The sequence below is a fragment of the Mytilus galloprovincialis genome, chromosome 12, assembly GCF_965363235.1.
Source record: "Mytilus galloprovincialis chromosome 12, xbMytGall1.hap1.1, whole genome shotgun sequence".
Classification (NCBI taxonomy): Eukaryota; Metazoa; Mollusca; class Bivalvia; order Mytilida; family Mytilidae; genus Mytilus; species Mytilus galloprovincialis.
The window spans coordinates 53,156,214-53,182,864 of NC_134849.1; the positions used below are offsets into that span (position 1 = coordinate 53,156,214).

The 26,651-nt window shown below is 33.1% G+C and overlaps 1 protein-coding gene across 1 annotated transcript; it reads right to left on the reverse strand.

The window, feature by feature from the left end:
* Window positions 1-135: 135 nt before the first annotated feature.
* Window positions 136-26,651, reverse strand: LOC143053706 (uncharacterized). Its single transcript, XM_076226492.1, has 4 exons — window positions 26,642-26,651; window positions 25,726-25,842; window positions 993-1,139; window positions 136-300 (listed from the first exon to the last, which is right to left on the reverse strand). Exons 1-4 carry the CDS (start codon window positions 26,649-26,651, stop codon window positions 161-163), a joined length of 414 nt encoding a protein of 137 aa, XP_076082607.1. The 3' UTR covers window positions 136-160.

Genomic DNA, 26,651 nt, shown 5'->3' on the forward strand with positions numbered 1-26,651 from the left:
TAATGGTTTACTTTTATAAATTGTTATTCGGATGGAGAGTTGTCTCATTGGCACTCACACCACATCTTTCTATATCTATCTAACTTGAATTGTGACTTCAACTTTGTTGTGTATTGGCTACATAAGTGAAATACATATAATGTATCAAGAATAATTACTATCAATTGTATCTCTTTTTGAAGCACCATTTTGTTCCTGGTGTGTTTGAGTTGAAACAACAGCCTCTTGCCTCACATGTTTTTCGGAAAATCCCACCCCATTCACATTCAAGCCGAAAATTTGGTAGTACCTCACATTGACCTAAATAAAAGACATCGATACACGTACTCAGCAATTTTTTTTTAACTTTTCTGGTAGCGTTTCACATATATAACAATATATATATTTTTTTTTTTATTTAAGCAACATTTGAAAGTCCTTACAAAAAATGCATTGGTTACTGAAACAACATATTTACCCGTCAAATATCGTTTCATATTGAATCTTATAGAAGATTATATAACTATTTATTCTGTTCATCTTTCTTTTAATATATTTATTCACCACCTAGGATATTGTTTTTGTTATAATCCATATGAAGTTATGGAATTAATAAGTTTTTTAATGTATTTCTTTGGAAGGTTTAGGTGAATGAAGGTTAAAGTTATGACTTAGACTTTCTACACTACACTTCTACCTTCCATAAAATCTAAACAAACATACACAGAGAGTTTTCTTATTGTTAAAATAGTCCTCCTATAAATAGGTTGCAAGTTTTTCTGATACAATTCATATCTAGCTCAAAAAGCTGGAACATATGTTCATTTCCAATCGTAAATGTGTGCTTAGTCTTGAATTACCTCTTGTTCATAACTGTAGTATATATTCTTCAATTTTCGTTAGAGCTGTCTTATTGTTTACTAGCAGCAAATCATTTAATGTAATTGAATTTAAAAAATCGTTTTCAATTATTTCGAAATATTCTAAAACGATAAATTTTAAATTTAACTTACGGTTTGCCTTCTTGAAGCACCATTTTACTCCTTTTATACTTGAATCAAAGCAGCACCCACGTGATTCACACTTCTCTGGTGAAATCCCTCCCCAGCCACATTCTTGCCGGTAAATCGGTTCAACATGGCAAACATCAGCAGCATAAACTGAAAATGTAAAAATTGTTGAAATTTATTAAATTAATTAATGTATGTTTCAACTGCGTAGGGCTTACAAAAGGATAGGCGAAAGATACTTAAGCGACTGTCAAACTCATTACTTGATTGGGGGAAATGCCTTGGCAACATAGAAAACCATTTACTATTGGTTTGAACGGAAGGAGTTTTTGTAACTATTTTTTGAACGTTGTTTCATTGATAATGCTCATAACTAATTTACGGTTTGCCAGTCAATTTTTGTGTTAGAGAACACCTTTCCTAATTGCAATCAATAAATGTATGATATTGTTATGATATTTGTTTGTTTTGATATTTCGAAAACGCTTTTTAAATTACAACAAAATGTAAACTATTCATTTGTTTGTGTGAAAAAATGCTATTTTTCCTTTATTTTGGTCCGGAATATATCTGATTTACTTAAACTTTGGGATTTCTTATTGTGGTTTCCCCTTGGTTCACATACACAGTGTTATAAACTATTTTAATAAGTAACATTGTGGATTAAACCTCAGTATTCAGGTAGCTAAAGGTTTAATGCCCCTAATCATAGTACATCACGTCCAGTTGCATAAAAATGGGATAAACAACAAATCAATCGGGTTTTTCAGTTGTTGGACATTTGGACATTGGCAAAATACTGAGTTATAAACATTTATAAAGAGTGTTTCAAAGCAACAGTTTTTTTAGTTTTCTTAAGAATATTTGAAGGTTACATTGTATCTTGAGGTTATACACAGGTTAAAAGGGTGAACATCTGATTGTTTAACTTTCAGAAATAGTTATTGTCCTAAAGGTAATGAAATATGGCTTTTATTTTGTAGTAAAGTTTTACTCATGCCAAGTAAATAGTTATCAATGGTACCAGGATTATAATTTAGTCGCCAGACGCGCGTTTCGTTTACATAAGACTCATAAGTGACGCTCAAATCAAAATATTTATAAAACCGAACAAGTACAAAGTTGAAAAGCATTGAGGATCCAAAATTCCAAAAAGTTGTGCCAAATACGTCTAAATTATTTTTAAACAAGGAACATTTCTGCACAATTATTTGAAAAGTGCAAATTGAACAAAGACAAATACGAGAAAATCAATTGTGGTACCACATCTAAATCTCTCACTTGTGTTGCCACAATAGGTGAACAAAACAGATACAGTAGGTAAAAATGTTAAAATGTGTAGTATGGAAGCCAAAACTGGAAATTGTTAACTTTATAACTTTAAAACAAAAAAGGTTTTCGACAAAGGGAAACACAATGGCATAAAGACACTCTATCCACAAAGCATATTATCAAGAATGAAGGACAACAATACAACACAATGACATGTGAATACTCACCTATTCCGAAAACGACAGACATCAAAATACTCAGGAAAACTCCTGAAAAAATATAGCATCTTACAAAGGAATTACATCTTAAAAACATACCAGTCTTCATTCAAATTATCATCGAATTAAATTTCGTCAAAATTCAACCGTTTAATTACGCAGTTATCACTTTATAGAAGAAGATACATGTACCGGATATATTACACCATATTGTTTTAAGTATTCATGACTTTGTTCGAAAATATATCGAAAAACGCCCACATGATACAGTTTAGTATGTGAAAAACTTAAATCGAATATCTTGATACAAAACCGGAATAAGATTTATCGAAATAATTCCAAGCAAAATGTGTATAATAAGCATATCATTTATCATGTTTAACAACAAGGAATTAATGCTTTCCCGAAATTTAAAAATCGTTAACACTGTTTATGTACATCTCCACATTTAAAAGTTCAAAACAATAAATCTTATCTACTTTTAAGACATTTTTTAAAAAAATATTTAACGATTAACATCAGTGCTCAATTTGGTATGGGGTCCTTCGTGGCCGAATGGTTTAAGTAAATTCTGTATCATTGAACTGTCAGCTCTGACGTTGTTGTTTGTTCGTACACCACATGGCAGGTGTATTTTGACGCCTGTCTTAATTGACTAGAATTGCAATTCTTCATGACGAAGAATGGTAGTGTACTCCGGGTTGTCCAGATTCCCCCAAAAAATAAAAACTGACTGCAAAACAAATACCTATTAGTCCTGAAATGACATTAAAACCATTCAATCAATCAATTAGACATGTTAAATAATAAAAGAATTGTCAGACAGATTTGAACGAACGTAGCACTTTTTTTAACATGAGTGTATAAATTAGTATGATTTCTATCGATTGGGCTTGAATATTGCATATAACGTTTCCTTATATTTATGATATCTCTCTTTCTTACGCTATGCTAAAATATCTTTCCGAGTGATGTGACTTCTGCAAAACATTAAAGAATTATTTAAATCCGATAGGAAATACAAATAAAGACAGACAATGTTATGATAAGAGATAAAAGAAGATGGACAGACAAAACGTTGACAAAATTTAAAAAGAAAGATGGACAGGAAAAAACATGAGAAAAGACAAAATAAGACGGGTAGACAATAGCAGTTAAAAAAAATCAACAATAATGGCCTGTCAAAAAATGAACGGTAAACTCAACTGCTCCGTAAAGGTAGACATATCCTATTAAATAAGTGACATCCTCTTGGTTCAAGTACGAATCTAGCGAAAAACTCCACGTAATTAAAATTATTATAGAAAAAACAATGAATCATGACGTACTAATGATAAATATCTTTATGTTTCCCTACCTGATGCTCAAATCAAAATGAAAATTATCAGTAAGTTGCCAGCGTTAAAGAGCAATACACTCGAAAGACAATTTACTTTTTTTTAAAAGTACTTACTTTTATCTAAGTTGCTCTGCAATTTAACTGACAATAAAAATGTATGATAATATTTACTGTTTATTAAGTACATAATAAAAGCTAAAAGTCATTGTGCAGGATCGGATGTCCCTCGGATATTTCTTATTTTGTTCCGGAAAAAACATTTGCAACAGATCATCAGCAAAACATCGCCCTTTTCCTGTTCTCAAATGAGTTGTAGCTTGTATTATGCATTTATTAACTAACTAAAATCAACTACTTGATCAATTTACAAACCGAGACTTGTTTTGTCTTACTAATTGTACTCCAGGTAGGTCATACTAAGATACGATACAGAGAACGGAAATAGCATAGTATACACAATTTTTTTTCCCAATAATTGAATATAATCAAATGGCTTTCTCCAGCCGAGAATAAAACCAATGATTGAATATGATCAGATGACTTTCTGCAGCCGAGAATCAAACCAATAATTGAATATGATCAGATTACTTTCTACAGCCGAGAGTCAAAACAATGCTGAATGCTGTTATTTATAATGTTCAAAACCGTAAGAAACATTCAGATTAAGGTAAAATAAACAACAATCTGAGAGCACCAATTGAAAACCATAATGGGATACGACTGCATATGTCGACAGGATAATCAATTTTCAAAAGTAAATTATCTTTCGGGTTTATTGCTCTTTAACGCTGACAACTTACTGATGATTTACATTTTGATTCGATGATAATAATCTTAAAAAGCTCATGTTGGACACGTTGATGTAGTATGGGACACATATATAGAAAACAGCCTCAAAAGTGCAACCAAAGAAAATAGAGGGAAGGGCATTCGAAGGCAAGTTCAAGCTCAAACAAATATCAATAAGTGCTGGCATGGCTTTTTACGGGTTGATGAGAATAAAAAGGGAGCTGTTTCAGATTATATCGGAAAAGTTGGCAGAAGAATCAAATACTGAAAAGAAAGTTATCTGTACAGTTGGAGACAATGTGATTTCAAACTCGGCACACATAATCAAGTCAAAACTACGACCGTGCAAACACGAAGAAGCAGATACGAGAGTTATGATTCACGTTGGAAATGTAGTCATGTATGGTTTTATAAAGATTAGCATTTAAACTGTGGATACAGACGTAATTGTGATCGCTATATCGCTATATATTAGGACACAGAAGCTGAGGATATATGAATATTATTTGCAACTGGGAAACATTTCCGTTACATTCGAATTCATAATATTGCACAATCTTTGGGTCCTCTTAAATCTAGGATTTTACCAATATTCCACGCCTTCAGAGATTACGACACTGTATCTTCATTTGCGGGACGATGAAAGAAAACAGCTTGGGATATATCATATACATGGGATGCTTTCCCCAAGGTATCAGATGCTTTTAGAAAGATGACAGACCAACCAAGTACAATATGCCATGATTCAATTCTACCGGTGATGGAGCGATATGTTGTTCTTTTGTACCATTGGGCAAGTGAATCCAACAGTGTAAATGAAAAAAAGAAAAGTACTCTTTGCACATAAAGGTAGATCAATCGAGTCTGTACCACTTACACGAAAGGCACATTACCAACATGCCAAACGTTCTGTGTACCAAGCTGGATTGATTTGGATACAGTGTTTGCTTTTACTGCCTGTTCTTTCTTCCGTGTACAGCTTTATGCAAGTGTGGTGGAGATTGTGTCTGGTAGACTGCATAGTATAGGGTTTACCGATACAAACAGGATGAATGAACGTCTTATTGTATATAATAGCTACTGTATATATATATATAACTTTCAATTTTACTCATCTGATAGATATGCGTTTTAAATATTGCAACGTCCTATTTACTTGTAAATCATTTCTGCTATTTCTTGGAAAAACCAAACGTTGATAGTTTTTCGTATTGATTTCATATCTTTCATGTCTTTATTTGTTAAGAAGGGGTCTGAAGAGATAATATACAAAGTTTGATTGTTCTACCACCTTTTATACGGTTTCTTTGATATTTAGTTTAGAATGTTTGCTAATAGTTATCAAAGGTACCAGGATAATAATTTAGTACGCCAGACGCGCGTTTCGTCTACATAAGACTCATCAGTGAAGCTCACATCAAAATATTTATAAAGCCGAACAAGTACAAAATTGAAGAGCATTGAAGAGCATTGAGGATCCAATGCTAAGAATGGTGTTAAGAGCTTATATACCAAATGTCATGCTTTCACCACATTGTGCAGAGTTTTTCTTATATTTCCTAAACTATGTTAGCTGTATTCAATAAAACTGATATCAGTGTATCGAAGCTCCTTTACTACTAATATAAATTTTCATATACCGATACTTTTAGCATCTTCGTTAAGGATCTTTTTGACTTTTAAGCATTTACAAAACATTGTTTGTGTAAAAATGCAAAGTCTATGAATGAAATTTATCTTCTAGTCTTTAATATGATACTTTTTTTACTTAGACTTCAATAAACACATTATGGATTGCAATTTTATATTTGCACGAGACGCGCATTTCGACTCACCAGTGACACTAAAAAAAAAATGTTAAAAAGACCAAAAAAGTATGAAGTTGAAGAGCAATGAGGACCAAATATTCCTAAAAGTTTTCCAAATACAGCTAAGGTAATTTATTCCTAAGGTAGAAAAGTAATTCAAAGTTTTGAATTAAAACAAATAATATATAAGTATGACCGTATAAATGATAATTCATGTCAATACAGAAGTGCTGAGTAATTGGCTTGTGATACCCTCTGGGAATAAAAATCCACCAGCAGTGACATCGACTCAGTGGTTGTAGGTTGCACTTTGTTAAAACAACTGTTTCTCAAACCACGCCTCTTTTTGGGAGATATATTATATTCATGAATATGTTAATTTGTTAATTTGTTAACGTAATGGGTCCAATTTATGAGAGACGTCACTTGGGAATGGAACCAGTATAGAAAAACATGGTAGCGCCTACATTTTAATTCTTAAGAGGTCCACAAATGAAGGTAAGGGTAGTATAGAATTTTAGTATCAGTTTAAACTCTTAGAAACTAAGGGCATATAAATGTTGAAAATATGCCACAATCCTATAATTTGACCTTTGAATAAAATAGTAGTGCATATGAACCTCCCGTTCAGAGATATTATTTTTCATGAAAAGTCATTGTAAAACTGTCACATATCATAGATACCAGGATTAAAATTCTATATTTGTCCAAGACGCGCGTAACGTCTACAAGAGACTGAAAAGGCAAAACAAAGAACGCAGTTGAAGTGCATTGATGACCAAAAGGTCTTATTATTACTTTGATTTTTGGTGAGAATATTGTGTTTCTATGTATTAGGAATTACCTCTTTGTTTGACTTGAATATTAATAAAGCATACAAATACTTTACAGCAACGCATGAATACATGGATTAAATAAATTGACAATGAAAAAAATAAGCAAAAGGACTTCGTTAGATGTTATCTAAAAGTTTTAAATTGCAGAATCTTTTAACTTCTCTTTTAAATTCAGACATGAAGTATATTTACAGAAGTTTAATAATACTTTATTATACTAGAAATCATTGATTATAATATGTACTATATGAATTAGATGTATACTAGAAAGATAAGACAACTATCAACATGCATATATTTGACTCACTTAGAAAAATACAGATAAATAGAAATAAGAACTACCTTAAGTGACAGTCACTTGCAAACAATGCCACCAACAATACCAAAGTAATGTGACCTAGGTTCCAGTTGAGGTACATTGAAAGTTTATTAAATACTCTTACAACGGTGTATGTGATTGAGAACCATGAACTGTTCTCTTGCCTTATTACATAACAAACATATGTCACTTAAGTTTCATACTGAATGAGCACCAATTGAAATATCAAGGATTTATAATTCGCCGTTTCAGAATCTAATGCATCCTGGGTAATATTTTAGAAAGCGTTTTGATTGGTTTAAAACGTCCTAAACAATCAAAATTCAACCAATGACGTAACGTTATTTTCACTTTGGGGTACGAACAATGAAATTACCCATGATGCTTTAGATTCTGAAACGGCCAATTCTTAAGTAAGAAAACTTACGAACTATGTAAACCTGTAAGGCGTGTCAGGTTCTTTAAATCAAATATGACGTCCTCATTACGCTTTAAGAACAAATCCGTGTTCTAATTAGCACAAACTATGTTTGACACATTCGCATAAACTGATTGTTAATATTATCATTATTTTCACTTTTATCCTTATAAAATATATTTTAGTGGCAAACATACAATTTTATCTTATATTGTTATAACAACATCATAACATGAGTTTATAAATTCAGTGGTTGTCGTTTTTTTATGTGTTGCATATTTGTTTTTTTTGGTTAATTTTTTGTACATAAATAAGGCCGTTAGTTTTCTCGTTTGCATTGTTTTACATTGTCATTTCGGGGCCTTTTATAGCTGACTATGCGGTATGGGCTTCGCTCATTGTTGATGTCCGTACGATGACCTGTAGTTGTTAAAATCGGTGCCATTTTGGCCTCTTGTGGAGAGTTGTCTCATTGGCAATCATAATACAACTTCTTTTTTATATTTACTATAGAAGAAATTTGAGAGGGAGACGGAGTAGCCAAACGTTCCTATTGTATTTTCGTACGCTTTGAACTATAAAGTACCGTATTCGTCCTATCACGTTCGAAATAACTCCTTCATGTCAATCTCTTTGCTCTTTTTAACATGGTAGGCGTTATATTTTACCATATTCTATAACTTGGTGAAGCTCAGTATAAAATATCAACACATATAATACCGTGCAAAAAGGTCATGACATAATGGAATCAATATTACTAAAGGAAGCGACCAATTTCATTGATCCGCAACTCCTCTGAAACCATATATTTGTGACGCTGATTTTTTTAAAACAAATATCCTTATTCGGATACATATATGAGTTAGTCAACCCATGTCTTCCCAGACATACCCTTTATACTTTGGGTAATTATAATAACACTTGGTACTCAGTACTTGTTAGAACTCACTTTTACTTTAATAGTTTCATTACTTTAATTATAAGGCTTTAGAATAATGTCCCTCTTAATTTATTAAAATGCCCAATTTAACATATATAAACAAACTTTCATTTAGATTCTTTTGGAGATTTTGTTTGTGGTTATCATACCACATCTTTTCATTTTCAATTGTATATGTCTGATGGATTAAGTAAAGCTCCGCTCACAACTTAACGGAAAATGCGAACGGACGCCGAACGGAGAGGTTTTTTTCAGTCCGTTCATATCCGTTAGACGTCCGTTTATACCCGTTAGATGTCCGTTTATTTCCGTTTAATGTCCGTTTATTTCCGTTTAATGTCCGTTCAGTGTCCGTTTTATCCGTCGATGTCCGTTCTGTCTGTTGGAAAAATTTGAGCAGGTTCAAAACTTTGAACGGACCTTCAACGGATGAAGTGTCCGTTTTACATCCGGTAGGTGTCCGTTTTTTACGTTACTCGTCAGTTCCGTTTCGTTTGGAATCCGTTACTTGTCCGTTATTCCTCCGTTAGGGATTCTGAATATAAATTCACCACAAGAATTCTACCGGACTTATAACAGATAAATAAAAAACATAACTAACGGATGTGAAACGAACTTTTACCGGTCGAATACGTATAACGTATAAAACGAATGATGAACGGATGAATGCCAACTGAAATTTTTGAGTCAGAAGTGCCAATCATTGGTATGTCAGATTTCTTGAGTGTCATGAATGATTATTTTTCAGTATTGATCTAAGAGTAAGAACACGTCTTAACTATCTTAGTGCTTATTCAGAACAAACCAAAACCAGTTACACGGTAACTGATTATACATTTATGCAATTTCAAGTATTATTATTGTTGTCTTTAATTTCTCGCATATCTTGTTCATCCGCGTTATCCCAAACGCGTCTGCATGTTTTCCGTTTAATGCGGTACTTGTCCGTTGGATGTACGTTCTAAATCTGTTCTGTCCGATACGGTTAAGTTTCGCGTACGTTGCATGTCCTGTGTGTGTCTGTTATGCATTATTTACGCGTCCTTTTTATTTTGTCTGTACATTAACGGACTCCAAACGAATAACAATTTTGTCAACGGATTTTTTTTTTCATCCGTTAGGTGTACATTTGTGCTCTCCGGTAAGGTGTGACCACAGTTTAAACCTTTAGTTTATAAGATAAGGATATACCTGATAATAGTTATACATTTTCACTTTTGTTCTCGTACTATGAACAGCAAAAGTATTTATTTTGTGATGTATATTTTCGTACTCCGTTGTATACCTTACTACGCAATTAATTTTATTTGCCTGTGTACGTTATTTTGTCCAAGGTTATGGTTGTCTTATCAATATTATTTTTACATTGTACCCGCTTGTTGTAAATACTTTTGCACTAACATTGTGTCATAGATCAAATGAATTCGTTCAATGTATGTTTACTTGTTTTTGGTTAATATGTCTTTAAATTGGGATAAATCATTTCAATTGATATTTTATAGTGTGTCTTTCTATTTAATTATGTTACACATTTATTGCAGGTTAGGTGAAAGTTGGCGCCTATTAAAAAGTTTAAACCTGCTGTACGCACTTTTTCTTAGTCAGGAGCCTGATGTTAAGTGGTTGTCAATTGTCGATAATGTGCATGATTGTTTCTCGTTTCTCGTTTTTTATATTGATTATACAGTTGTTCTTTTCAGGTTTGAATGAGTATTTGTTATGGCCATGCATAGCTTGTTGTTCGGTGTGAGCCAATGCCTCGTCCCAGAGGCCGTACTTTCACCTACAATTATTTACTTAAACAAATCTTGACTTGGATTGAGAGTTGTTTCATACCATATCTTCTTATATCTAATGTCAATTTGAAGACAGTAATAGCAACCTGAAATCTTATTTTTTTAAATCCAATTTTATCAAAGAACACCATTTGTTAAAACTGTGATCACCCTGTTAATGACAACCAGCAGTTTGTTTTTATCTGCTCTAAGTATTATGTTGTAAGAAATATCTTACTCGATTCTGTTCACTCAATTGTATATAATATTGTTAACATAAACATGTGATAAATATTGACTTTATATCAAAATATCATTATTTTTATATCATTTAACTAATGTTTTATAGAAGTCTGTTAAGAATAAAATAGTTACACTCATCGTTAAAGTCATATACTAGTAAAACGAGTGATCAGTGAACAAATTTGTTCATCCAGTTCTTGAAACAATGCATACATTTATCATAAACTTAGTCTTTTGTGCACGATTGTATCATCAGCCGATTGTCACCCGTTTGTAAACAATCAACAAAGAAGCATGGATATTTAGTTAAGCACGGGATCAATAAGACATAGTTTATCTTAATGACGAAGCGAAGTTTACCTTTTTTCGAGAAAGGTCACGCTGCATACGGAAAAATTGTTGGAGAATTGTGTGCTGGAAGCAAGCGCTTAAAAAAAAGGTAAACTTCTTTTTTATTTTGCCAAATTACAGAATTAACTGGAGAAAAAGTATATATACATAAGTTTTATCACAAAAACTAACCATTTAGTTATAAAAAATACATTTGTATATTTTTGTTTAATTTGAAGTTTCATATACTAGTAAAACGAGTGATCAGTGAACAAATTTGTTCATCCAGTTCTTGGAACAATGCATACATTTATCATAAACTTAGTCTTTTGTGCACGATTGTATCATCAGCCGATTGTCACCCGTTTGTAAACAATCAACAAAAAAGCATGGATATTTAGTTAAGCACGGGATCAATAAGACATAGTTTATCTTAATGACGAAGCGAAGTTTACCTTTTTTCGAGAAAGGTCACGCTGCATACGGAACAATTGTTGGAGAATTGTGTGCTGGAAGCAAGCGCTTAAAAAGAAAGTAAACTTCTTTTTTATTTTGCCAAATTACAGAATTTACTGGAGAAAAAGTATATATACATAAGTTTTATAACAAAAACTAACCATTTAGTTATAAAAAATACATTTGTATATTTTTGTTTAATTTGAAGTTTCATATGACTTTAAAAGTGGTGTTTTACTTTATTTTCTTAATTGCCATTGTAAATATGTATTTTTGTGTGCGTGTGCATGCCCATAAGGAGCATTAATTAAAATACCCGTAAATACGGGATCTAAATTAAAATCCATTTGTTTTAATGATTGGTCAAATGTAGTTCATATCATGCTCTTGTGCATAATATGAGAACATGTATTGGTCACTGGGATCTTTTGTCGCTTCAGATTATGTCAAATTGTAAAACTTTATAAAGAGTATGCATGGACAGCCCAATTTTGTGTTAAAAGAAAACTACATCATTAAAGTTTGAGATAAAATATGAGAAGACAGCTCTTATCATATGCTCTCATACTTATAACCCCCCAAAAAATGCGGAAACTGGACTGGTTGGTTTTTTTCCCCATATACTGCAATAGGTATTTTACAGTACATTCTATTATGAAGATTACCTTATCGTAATTTTCTGATTTTTGTTTTGTGACAAGTTTAAACACAGCATTAACATTAACAGTCTTTCACATCATATCACTTCCGTAATCCATAGACATGTTTTACTATTAGAGATACAGTTGTAAATAAATGATGTGCACCGTGTACATGAAATTTGGTTATAATCGCAACCTGTTGATCAATCCTTTTCATATCTTAAATAAATGATGTGCACCGTGTACATAAAATTTGGTTATAATCGCAACCTGTTGATCAATCCTTTTCATATCTTAATGAATAAAATTGTTAAAAATCTGAAGGACCGATGCATATTTTGTTATTAAGAAATAACATGTGAGAAAGACTTGATACCAACATCCAATCCGTCACAATAAAAGTTTCCCTTGCCATTATTTACTGTGGATTATTTATTATTCGTTTGAAACCAAATGTATTGGACTTCGTAGGTATAGATACTAACCATTTCAGGGTACCTTACAGTTAAAGCTGTAGCGGTAAGGTCACTGTTAACAGCTTTGGTGTAATAAATTTATATTCAAGTGTTAAAAAAAAAGGTATAGATAAACCAAGAATTTAAATAGTTGAACAAACTCTACATTTCTTATATAGGATTGTTTGCAAAATTTGTGAAAAAAGAAAGATATCAAGTATCAACACATTGTTTTTACTTCAATCCACGAAAATTGGTGCCCACGAAAATAAATTACTCCACAGTGTAAATAAACGAATGATAGCCATTTATAAGAACAAATGTTTAGATGCTGACAGTTTACTGTATACACATATAAGTGCAGATTGTGCTCTTTCAAATGGTCAAACATTCCTACGTAGCAAGCTTGAAAAACATATTAAAAAGAGGGACGTCAGTGATGATTTTATTATTGGCTTAGACTACGATTTTGGTTTTTGTTTCAGACCCTAAATATTACAAACTCTTAATAATTCAAAATTGTTGTTAATTCATTTAACCGGAACAGTAAATAAGCTGGTATTATTAGCTGCATTTGTAGTATGTCTTATAGAAGAACATACCAAGAGGCAGAAATAATAATTAAAATATTAGTGTGGAATGGGTCACAATAATGTAGAATATGCTATTGGGGTTTTGTTTGATATGTACATATATTTTGCTCACATACATTTTGGGTGTAAAGTTATAAATTTACCGATTTGATAATACTTAAAATGAAGTTGTTGAACTATTGCAATAATGTATACTGCAGGTTTACTAAAATTGAAGTTGAAACTAAATTTAGGCAACAACTGCTTAATTTTTTTTAAATATTTTTTGTGGCCTGTTAATAATCTTTTTATTGTATACTTTTATGTTTTCGGGTTACAAAACTTTGGTTTCGGCGTTCTTGCGCCAACTACAGAAAATGAATGGAACGAAAGATAGAACAAAAAGTAACATCGTTAGACACTAAACAGGCAAAATGTATAATGTATTCATAAAATATGTAATTCTATTTAATGAACATGATACCTGTTTCGATACACAAAACTTCTTCTTCTAGTATAATATTCATCGGGTTCAGACCAAAATCTGATAAATGTAATATACAAAACTCATTTTGAGCATGAACAGTGAACATCATCAACATAATGAAAATAATTATCGAATTATTCCTATTAAAGCATTCCTACGACGAACAGCATGGAAGATACCATCCGTCTATTATATGGTTGAAGCCAACAGGTGTATAGGGTATAAGTTATTTTCAATGTTCAAGGCAATATTGCTACCAGGCATATACTTGCTTATAAAAACTTCATTTGCACTTTGGTGGATAGTTTTCCCATTACTTCAGAGAGCCTAGAAGTACATCAATGTTACCACCATGAGATCAAAAAGTAAAATCACAAAAATACTGAACTTAGAGGAAGATCAATTGGGAAAGTCCATAATCACATGGCAAAATCAAATAACAAAACGCAATGCACAGAACTCTGATGCACAACACTGTTTCCACCATGAGATCAATGCAGAGAGCTCTGAAGAACATCACTGGTATATCATTAAATAAGTACTGACAGGTAAGAAACTGGACTTTCTAATTGTTTAGATTTAAGCGTCACTAATTATGAGTCTTATATAGACGAAACGCGAGTCTGGTGTATTAAATTATAATCCTGGTACCTTTGATAACTATTTTCACTAATGGGTCCATGCCACTGCCGGTGAATGTTTCGTTTCGGAGGGTATCACTAGCCCAGTAGGCAGCACTGTGTTGTTTACATGTATCTCAATTATATGGTCATTTTATACAATTCCTGTTTACACAATTTTGAATTTTTCGAAAAACTAAGGATTTTTGTTTATCCCAGGCATACATTACCGTAGCCTTGTTTGGCACAACTTTTTAGAATTTTGGGTTCTCAAAGCTCTTCAACTTTGTACTTGTTTGGATTTATAGTTATTTAGATCCGAGCGTGATCACTGATGTATCATTTGTAGAAGAAACGCGCGTCTGGTGTACTTAATTATAATCCTGGTACCTTTGATAACTAATTACCACAATGGGATGACTGTATATAGAGCTGAGAAATATAACATGATTACTACAATGAGATAACTACATACACCGGATAAATACAACACTGGTACCATGATAGGATAACTACAGTGAGATCAGAGACAACCAAAGTTACCACGATAAGATGCATGAAGAGCTGAGAAATACTACACTGTTACCAATATTATATAACTACAGAGTGTTTGGAAATACAGTGTTACTACGTAAAATTGAGAATGGAAATGGGGAATGTGTCAAAGAGACAACAACCCGACCAAATAAAAAACAACAGCAGAGGGTCACCAACAGGTCTTCAATGTAGCGAGAAATTCCCGCACCCGGGGGCGTCCTTCAGCTGGCCCCTAAACAAATATATACTAGTCCAGTGATAATGAACGCCATACTAATTTCCAAATTGTACACAAGAAACTAAAATGAAAATAATACAAGACTAACAAAGGCCAGAGGCTCCTGACTTGGGACAGGCGCAAAAATGTGGTACAGCTCGTCTAAACATCAACCCAACAATATATATATATATATATATATATATATATATATATATATATATATATATATATAAGTACGTCTGAGTCAGTGACAACCCTACAACAGATGTATCCATCGGATCGCCATCAATGATGGTGATACATGGCTGTGTACATAATGTATATACAACTCGTCTAAACATCAACCCAACAATGTTAGATCTGTAAATTTGCTTTCGCAAATTTTTTGTTCTTCCCTCGCCGGGATTCGAACCCATGCTACTGTGATATCGTGACACCAAATCGCCTGCACTGCAGCCGTCCCGCTAGACCACACGACCACCTGGGCTCTCAAAAAAAGAGCGTTCGGTGGGCATGTGTTACCTTTCCACGTCAGTTTTAATCTAGCGGCGTACTACAGTACATGATATATAAGGCATGAAGATGTTATTGTTACAGATCAGATAAATTATCTATAGTAAAGGATCCTACAAATTAATGTAAGATACAGTCACAGAAAATAATTATATTCATAAGTACGTCTGAGTCAGTGACAACCCTACAACAGATGTATCCATCGGATCGCCATCAATGATGGTGATACATGGCTGTGTACATAATGTATATACAACTCGTGTAAACATCAACCCAACAATGTTAGATCTGTAAATTTGCTTTCGCAAATTTTTTGTTCTTCCCTCGCCGGGATTCGAACCCATGCTACTGTGATATCGTGACACCAAATCGCCTGCACTGCAGCCGTCCCGCTAGACCACACGACCACCTGGGCTCTCAAAAAAAGAGCTTTCGGTGGGCATGTGTTACCTTTCCACGTCAGTTTTAATCTAGCGGCGTACTACAGTACATGATATATAAGGCATGAAGATGTTATTGTTACAGATCAGCTAAATTATCTATAGTAAAGGATCCTACAAATTAATGTAAGATACAGTCACAGAAAATAATTATATTCATAAGTACGTCTGAGTCAGTGACAACCCTACAACAGATGTATCCATCGGATCGCCATCAATGATGGTGATACATGGCTGTGTACATAATGTATATACAACTCGTCTAAACATCAACCCAACAATGTTAGATCTGTAAATTTGCTTTCGCAAATTTTTTGTTCTTCCCTCGCCGGGATTCGAACCCATGCTACTGTGATATCGTGACACCAAATCGCCTGCACTGCAGCCGTCCAGCTAGACCACACGACCACCTGGGCTCTCAAAAAAATATATATATATTCATGCCTTATATATCATGTACTGCAGTACGCCGCTAGATTAAAACTGACGTGGAAAGGTAACACACGGCCAGCGAAAGCTCTTTTTTTGAGAGCCCAGGTGGTCGTGTGGTCTAGCGGGACGGCTGCAGTGCAGGCGATTTGGTGTCACGATATCACAGTAGCATGGGTTGGAATCCCGGCGAGGGAAGAATAAAAAATTTGCGAAAGCAAATTTACAGATCTAACATTGTTGGGTTGATGTTAAGACGAGTTGTATATACATTATGTACACAGCCATGTATCACCATCATTGATGGCGATCCGATGGATACATCTGTTGTAGGGTTGTCACTGACTCAGACGTACTTATAAATATAATTATTTTCTGTGACTGTATCTTACATTCATTTGTAGGATCCTTTACTATAGATAATTTAGCTGATCTGTAACAATAACATCTTCATGCCTTATATATCATGTACTGCAGTACGCCGCTAGATTAAAACTGACGTGGAAAGGTAACACACGGCCAGCGAAAGCTCTTTTTTTGAGAGCCCAGGTGGTCGTGTGGTCTAGCGGGACGGCTGCAGTGCAGGCGATTTGGTGTCACGATATCACAGTAGCATGGGTTCGAATCCCGGCGAGGGAAGAATCAAAAATTTGCGAAAGCAAATTTACAGATCTAACATTGTTGGGTTGATGTTTAGACGAGTTGTATATATATATATATATATATATAGTCTTTTTATCACGTGACTTACTTCCTTCTTATCATACAGTTGTATTTCTAAATATAACTGTCATCAGACGGTATCTGGGATTTTTCATTGATAACAAATCTTGATTTCATGGAAACAAACATAACAAAAATACCGATAGCGAACTTAAAGCTACTTAATAACATCTCCCAAATCTATTAATAAGTATTAGTTATATGTGAACAGGTCATAAAAAAAAACATTTGTCTTAATACGTTGGCCAATATAAGGTATTTCAATCTAATTTACTGTATTAAGTTTCCTACTCGTCTTAGGTGTGTAACAAGAGGTTACAATTTTAAAAATAACTATCAACTCCAGTGGTCTGTAAATTGACGTACATTTTTTAGAAGGTGTCTTACATTAGTACCGACAAGCATGTTTCTGGAAATGATTATAGTTTTATTTGGTTGTACATGTTGTATTTTACATAATTTTTACGACTATATGTGAAATATTTGTTTTTTGCATGCTGAATATGTACATGATGTAAGAGCGTATACTATGTAGTATTACAAATATATATCATCACTAAGTGAGGTTTAAGAACGTTTTTGTTAGGAATAGTCATCGCGATCATCCCTCGAGGATCATCCAGTCGCTCCAGTAACCATATGAACAGTTTGGATCCGATCGGCTAGGTGAGTTGCTTTCATAATTATGACTTTAATTCCATGTTCTTGTTCTTCATTTTATATGAACCATGCATTTTTTCGACCCATGCATATCTATGAATTTTTCTTTTATTTATCATTAGAAAACATGCATGGGGGCTTGAATTTATACTGATTTTATTACGAGAAACAGCGAGAGGTAACATATAATCATCATGCCTATATTCCTAAATAATTGATCAAGATCGGGATCATTATGACATAATGACAATCAGAAGAAATATTTAACTGTATTAAGATTGGTTATGGTTTCTAAGAATAACTCATCACTTTATAGACACACAGGGAAGGGTTACAAAACCAAACGGACACAGGACTTGTATGAATGTTATCTATGATACTTTTATGTAAGTTAACAAAATATTATCATTGATTCATTCACAACTTCTATAGACTGGGGAAGGGGGAGTAAGTTATTGATAATGTGTTTTGGATGATGTCTCATTTACGTATACCTCACAACTTGTTTTACTGTAGCTTTTAAGTATCTGATTTGCATAATATGTAAATCATTTTATAAATCTTAACTCTAGAATCGTAGTCTTTCTTATGTTTAAGATGCATTTGTTCCGAATGTCTAAAAATATATGTCCGTTTCATATACTTTCCGTATGGAAAAACAACACTATACCTGATATACATTTGGTTTATTCGACAAAAAGGAATAAAGGAACTTTGTCAGTGTCAAGTTGTTGTCTTATGTCATATATGAATACTTTTGAGAATTCAGTGTTTATAATTATTCTTTGTTTGATTTGTTTTATGAATTCAATAAAATTGAGAATGGAAATTGGGAGTGTGTCAAATGACAAAAACACGACAAAAGGGTTGACAACAGCTGAAGGCCACCAATGGGTCTTCAATGCAGCGAGAAACTCCCGCACTTGGAGGCGTTCTTCAGCTGTCCACTTAACAAAAATGTATACTAGTTCAGTAAAAATGGACGTCATACGAAATATACACAAGAAACTAAAATTAAAAATCATACAAGACTAACAAAGACCAGAGTCAAACTGATTTACTTACAATTTAAATAGAGCACATCATAGTGTACCAAAAAAATGGTATCTTACTTGTTTTATTGATGTGCATATGCTTAATATAAATCTTGTAAGCTTGCCTTTGTTCGACGCAAACAAAACGTTGTCCTCAAACAAAAATAAATGAATGAACTAACACTGGTTTAATGTTTGTTAGAATAGTTTGAGTTAGTTACTTTGAGGTGATGAAAGTGTTTTAATTGTATTTTGCATATATTTAAGTTGTTAAGAGTAAACATGCCTTTGGACATAGCGGCGCATCTCAGACCTTAATACACAAGACTTAAAAACTATGTATATACCTGATAATATCGGGATATGAGTATTAAGTCGGATGAAACGGGAAATTATGATATTATCACGAAACCGACTCCGACAAGAATTAATCAACAATGTCAAAATGTTCAGGCGATAAGTAAATCTGCATTGGGGTAAGTTGATGCACGCATACGATCTGTATTGTGTCTTATAAGTAGTAAATATTCTTTAACTACTATATTATATTATTGTGTAAACACATCATTTTTGAGATATTAATCAGTTACATAAAGGAGTTAACTACACCAAAGCATGCAAGCCGTGCATGTATAATCACATTCGAATTAAACCCCCTCACTCATGTAGTGAGGCAATATACCGTACCAGCGCATTTGTCTCAGACAGAATAATTCACAGTCTATATATAAATATATACATTATGAGGTAAATCATTTAGGTGAAAAATACACGTTATAATAAACAAATGTAGTCATTCTGCTGTCAAGGATACACTGTTTTAAACTGTGTCCAAAACATCTAACCTACAACATCATCGATCCTACTACTTGTAAAAGCATTCATTTTTTCAATATGGTATATAGGATTTTGTCAGAATTCAAATGAGGCAGACACATTGCCTTCACATAGCTACATTACTTTAGTCCTTTTGTTATTCGGTGTGCACCACCTGTTGAATATTATTTCTTCATAGACAGAAACCAAATACAGTCATTCTTTAATTATTCACGAAGAGGGGCGGGCAAACAAAATTTTGATTTTAGCTTTATTAAAGTTGAAACAATTTTCTACTCGAGATATGTAACTTTATTCAATTAAAAGAACTTAGTTATACCCATCTGTACTAATTTTATTAGATATGTTGAATTTTAAAGACAATAGATAAACATGCTATACTATGGTTTGTGTACCGTCTGACACAAGTAACCAAGAGATTAGAGACAAGATAGGTATAAAAATGAAAAAAATGACATTCTAAATATATATATATATATTTATAATAAAAACTATAACACAAATTCCCATACGTTTCGGCCATTACGGCATTCTTCTTTGGAATAAATTACAACATTCCAATGAAGAAGGCCGTAATGGCCAAAACGTATGGGAATTTGTGTTATCTATACTATTAAACGAGAAGACCTCATTTTTGGTGTCGCTTCTCCTCCTTCCACAATAAATTGATCATTGTGACTATATGTCCTATAGATACCATGCATAGTCGCATTTGTCATCCATTCTTATGATTATTCAGTTTCGGTTATTTTGGGAGAAAAACGGAAAAAAAGAAGTCCGGATATGTGTCCGTCATCACTCCGGCTTTTATTCATAGACAACTTCCTCTTCCGTTTATATTTCCAGAAGTTTGGAAATTAACATTACACATGACATACCCTATATTATCATGTTTTATTTAAGATTCATTGCCTGAATCGTTATATAAGAATGTTGTCCCAAGTGTAAGCAACGACCCAGGCTGTGTGAAAATAAACACAATCATTTTTGTTATTCATTGTCCCAAGTGTAAGCAACGACCCAGGCTGTGTGAAAATAACACAATCATTTTTGTCATTCACTTATCGTCACGTAAATAACGACACAGGCCGTGTGAAAATAACACAATCATTTTTGTCATTCACTTATCGTCACGTAAATAACGACACAGGCATAGCCTAAAGTATCATGTTTTATTTGTCACGTAAATAACGACACAGGCATAGTCTATATTATCATGTTTTATTTAAGATTCATGCAAGCCATTTTCACACTTATCGTCGCGTAAATAACGACACAGGCATAGCGTAAATTATCATGTTTTATTTGTCACGTAAATAGCCACACAGGCATAGTCTATATTATCATGTTTTATTTAAGATTCATGCAAGCCATTTTCCCATTGCCTGAATCGTTATATGTTGTCCCAAGTGTAAGCAAGGACCCAGGCCGTGTGAAAATAAACACAATCATTTTTGTCACTGATTCACTTATCATCACGTAAAGAACGACACAGGCATAGCCAAATGCCATATTATCATGTTTTATTGTCATTCACTTATCGTAACGTAAATAACGGCACAGGCATAGCCTATATTATCATGTTTTATTGTCATTCAATCACTTATCGTCACGTAAATAACGACACAGGCATAGACTATATTATCATGTTTTATATATTAAAATAAGTAAAACATGCTCAACTTCATCTAAAACTACCTCGACCAAAAACTTTTACCTGAACTGGGACAGACGGACGACCGAACAAACGAACGCACGGATGCACAGACTAGAAAACATAATGCCCATAATTGGGGCATAAAAATTTATTGTAATAAAAGGGAAAATAGTGATTTGGCAAAAATGAAAGTAAGGTACAGATTAGAGGGAGGCAGGACCTTTTTCGGGGCGTCGGGATCGGTTGTTTTTAAGCTCGGGATTTGGGGATGGATCCTTACGGGATTCGGGAATATATTTTTCGATTTCGGGATATGAATTTCTTAAAATTCTGCATCTCAGTTTCATGGTTTTAAGCTATTTATGGTCTATATATAAGCAGTTACATTTATTTCATGTTTGAAACGGTGCAAATTTATAATTTCATTTGACTTTTACCAAAAGAAGCATTGTAGCAAAGGAGAAGAATAATTGTGGTCGTAGGCCAGAAACACGAATATAATTGAATTTAACAGAAAGGAAACAAATATTCGACTGTGGAAAAAGGGAGGTATACCTTCTATGTAATTCTCCATACATAATATCTTTTACAAAAATCATCCTGCAACAGTTCACAAGCTGTATATGCCCGCGATTTCGCGGGTGTGTTCTAGTAGTTTTTATTATACAATCATTCAGAGACTTTACATATACATTTATATATATATACGTCTGAGTCAGTGACAACTCTACAACAGATGTATCCATCGGATCGCCATCAATGATGGTGATACATGGCTGTGTATATAATGTATATACAACTCGTCTAAACATCAACCCAACAATGTTAGATCTGTAAATTTGCTTTCGCAAATTTTTGGTTATAAAACAATGTATAAAGGAAGATAATACATGATTATGTTTTGAAATGTCAGACTGTATATTTCATTCAGATAGCAATAAAATTGAGAATGCATTTATTTACAATGGACATTTGGTTGGAATGCCTATATGCTGTTTTTACATCTGATTATTGTAGAACGCTATATTTTGGGTGACGGAAATATTTTTTTTTTTAACTTTTGAATGAATTGCAATAAAACTACCAATTCGTGGAGTGGTGGTAAATATGTAACTTTTCATTTAACAAATTATAAAAACAAACGTGCATGGAAGGTTGTGTAACACTTGAGATAGTTTAAATTGAAAATTAAAGTTCATAATGAATTAAAAAAAAAAGAAACAGAAAGAAGTATAACGATTTATAAATGAATTATCAAAAACAACTGAAACAACTCATAATCTTATAAAAACAAAAATGAAACCTAACTAGTTAGGAGTCAAATAACGAAAATAAATAAATAATTGAAGAGAATTTTAACGAAAACAAATAAAAATTTAAACATTTCAACAAATAATTCAACTCGAAAATACATTGTCACAATGGCACCTCGTGTTATTACTATAGTCAAACTATTAAAAAAGAAAATAAGTGGTATGATTTTTAAGATTTATGACACAAGTACAAACATAAAACTGAAAACCGAAGACAAAGGAATATCAATTTGTTTTTGTTCTTCGAAGTCAGACATCAGACGGCATAAACGCTTACAGTTTACAATTCAATGTATTTATAACAGTAGATACTGGACAGCTTGACTGATTTATTATTATCGTGTGTATAAAAGGGTCCAAAAACAAGTGTCTAAAAAGTGATAATCCATAATACTCATTGTTGTATGAGACTTGAGTTTGGCATGTTAGAGTTACAAAGTACTCTCAAAACAAACAATAATGTGTTGCATAATTATAATATCTTTGACTTTTAGAATGAAGTAAACTCTGTAATGCCTAATCAATAAATACTCCACATCTCCAGTTTAACTTGATGAACTTCACTCATTCAACAAGAAGAAAAGAACTAACCTTTTGTGTGGCTTCTACGACTCGAAAGATGGAGGAAATAGAAAGTTTATTCTGACATCGGATTCACACTTTTCTTAAACTGAGTTTTACTGTGCGTACTGTTGTGCGTTTGTTTTTTCGACATTGGCTAGAGGTATAGGAAAGGGTTGAGATATTAAAAAAAATGCTTAACTCCGCCGCATTTTTTAGCCTGTCCTTAGTCAGGAGCCTCTGGCCTTAGTTAGCCTGTATGACAGTTAATTTTTAGTTTCTTGTGTATAATTCGGAGTTAAGTATGACGTCCATTATTATTGAACTAGTATACATATTTGTTTAGGGCCAACTGAAGGACGCCTCCGGGTGCGGGAATTTCTCGCTGCATTGAAGACCCTTTGATGGCCTTCGGCCTTTGTCTGCTCTATGGTCGGGTTGTTGTTTCTTTGACACATTCCCCATTTCCATTCTCAATTTTATTAGAGTTTATCAAAATATTTCATTTTTTTGTTTCCTCGTCTTTGTCAAGTGCATATTATTTACGAACAAGCAGATAAGCTTAATAATTAATCTATGTAAAGTGAGCAATTAAATTTCTTCCCATAGTAGCCGTTGGATTTTGAACTAGTTGCTTGGGTCTAAAGAGAAAATCTGCCAACCACTTTTTTTTGACTGTATGCAAAAAAGTTTTTAAACTGTTCAGGATTGCTTTTCATCATGTGTAGTGGTCATTTTTTTAATATTCCTGTCTTTTATTTTTGCTGAAGTGCTTTGTCTATATATCCTTTTTGTAGGTATTTGGTTGTCCTTATAGTGATTGGTATTATAACAGACTCATGGCAATGTTGACTGCTTTACCCCTATATTTGACATTTTTACTTAGTATACCTGTTCGGTTTGGTTACTACCGCGTCGAATAATTCGAAGACTTAATATGAAGATATACATCGATTCCACTGCATTTAGTAGTCTTGATGAGAACTTGATAACTTCATCCATATGGGGAAACATCTCAAAATATAAATGCTCATTGTGGAACAGAATTGCTTCCTTTGATAAAGTAAAATTACAAAAATACTGATCTCGGAGGAAAATTCAAAACTGGAAGTCTCTTATCAATTAACAAAATCAAAAGATACACACATCAAACGAATGGATAACAACTGCCGTATTCCTGACTTGGTACAGACATTTTCTTATGTAGAAAATGGTGGATTAAACCTTGTTTCATAGTTATCTTACTTAGTCAGCGGATGATATAGGTAAGTACGTCTTTAGCTTAGTCAGTTAAAGGCAGCATTATAACACAGAGGTCTTGGGTTTGTATCCTGAGGGGACAATTATTTTTGTATGAAGAATCATGCATTTCAGTTACAATGGTAATGTGTATAGTGAAACTGATACGTTGGAAGGCAACGATTAACAAAAGCTAGCCATGCTTAAAAGTTAAATTTTCAATACAAAAGTCAGACTAGTTTGTAATTAATATTCAATATTGATTTAGTTTCTGAACAGACCTGAAGAAAATTACACAAATAAATGGTATATATTTTATCTGGTAGCTTTTCCAACTTTTTGTATTGCAATATTGAACTGTTTTAACGAGATATAATACAAATAGATTAAAGTAGATTAAAGTAAATTTGACAAAATGCACATGTCTCCTGAATTCTTTGTCTCCTTGTACTTATTCTGAAACAAAAAATAATGCAAGTTAAAACAGCATATTTGACAACGCAGAAATGTCTATTGATATTGTCGAATAATCGTTGTTATTTTTCGTTCGATTACTTTCTTTTTGCTTTTTATAACTATAGAACATTCTAATTATTAATATTGTACAATTTTCATACTCTGGACTCTCCAGTAATATATAAACATTCATATATTCAAACTGTGCAAACATATGAATTTTTATGTGTAGCATGTTGTACATGTACAATATTTCTGTCTAAAATCAGGATTTCCATAAAGGGTATTAAATTGTTGATACTGGAATAAAAATCATCTCATTAAAAAGTTTGCATTTTCCATCATTTCTTAGTTTATTGTTGCAGAACGTCTGTGTTTCAGATGATCAAGAACATGGTCCACTTTTTGAAATCACGTCAATATTACATTAAAGAAAAGAAGTTATCCCCCAAAATTGTACACGTAATGAACAAACGTTTAAATCCCCAGTAAATAGTCTGCATAAATTTCATAAGCCCAGCGCCTTTCTTTGCATTTCAATATAATTATCAAATTCAAATAACTATATAATTACTATCACCAGTCTCTCTTTTGGAAACACCATAATGCATCCTGTATGCTGGAGTCGTAACAACAACCTCTAACCTCGCACGATTTTCTGGAAATTCCAGGGAATCCACACTCACGTCGATTTGTTGGATGTATAACACATGGAGCTAAATGAATGGTCAAAATATATTAATATACATAAATGGTGAAGAATCTCAATAAATGCGTTGTGCTTTCTATATACGTTTAATCGCTTGTGCATATAAAATACGTCACTCACTATAGCGTTATGGTTACAACGTTACCATAGCTCAATGTTTGTACTTCGCGTATTTTCCAACACATGGAGCTAAATGAATTATTAAAAATACAGAAATATTGAAAAGAAGATGTGGTATGACTGTCAATGAGACATATCTCCACAAGAAACCAAAATGACATAAAAATTTAAAAAATATAGGTCACCATACGGCCTTCAAGCCCATACCGCAAAGTCAGCTATTAAAGGCCCCAAAATGAGAAATGTATTTGTAAAAGATCCTTAATTGACTGAGTGTAGGTTGCCTAGTGGCAAATATTTCATGCATATTCAGGATGAGAACAAATTAACAATAAATACAATATCAAGTTAAGGTGCTGTAATAGAGGACGTTTGTGCTGAAGGTTGGGGAAAATTAGACTGCCACTGGAACTTGTAGGAATATTTGATTGGGACAATTATGCTTTTGTATTGGCAACAGCCCAGCTCCGGACCCCTCAGAGATGTTACAAGGGCTCTTAACGTGAGGTAACCGAAGCATTCTCTCATGAAGATAGCATCGGATTGTACGTCCCCATTTTTATCCCACAAAGACGCCAAAATTTGGCAATGGTTTCACTGTCGGTCGGAAGAAGCACTCGGATGACCATATTTTTATTCTTCAATCATAGTAGTGGAACTAACCCGTGTTATATTAAAAATTATACCAAGAAGCAT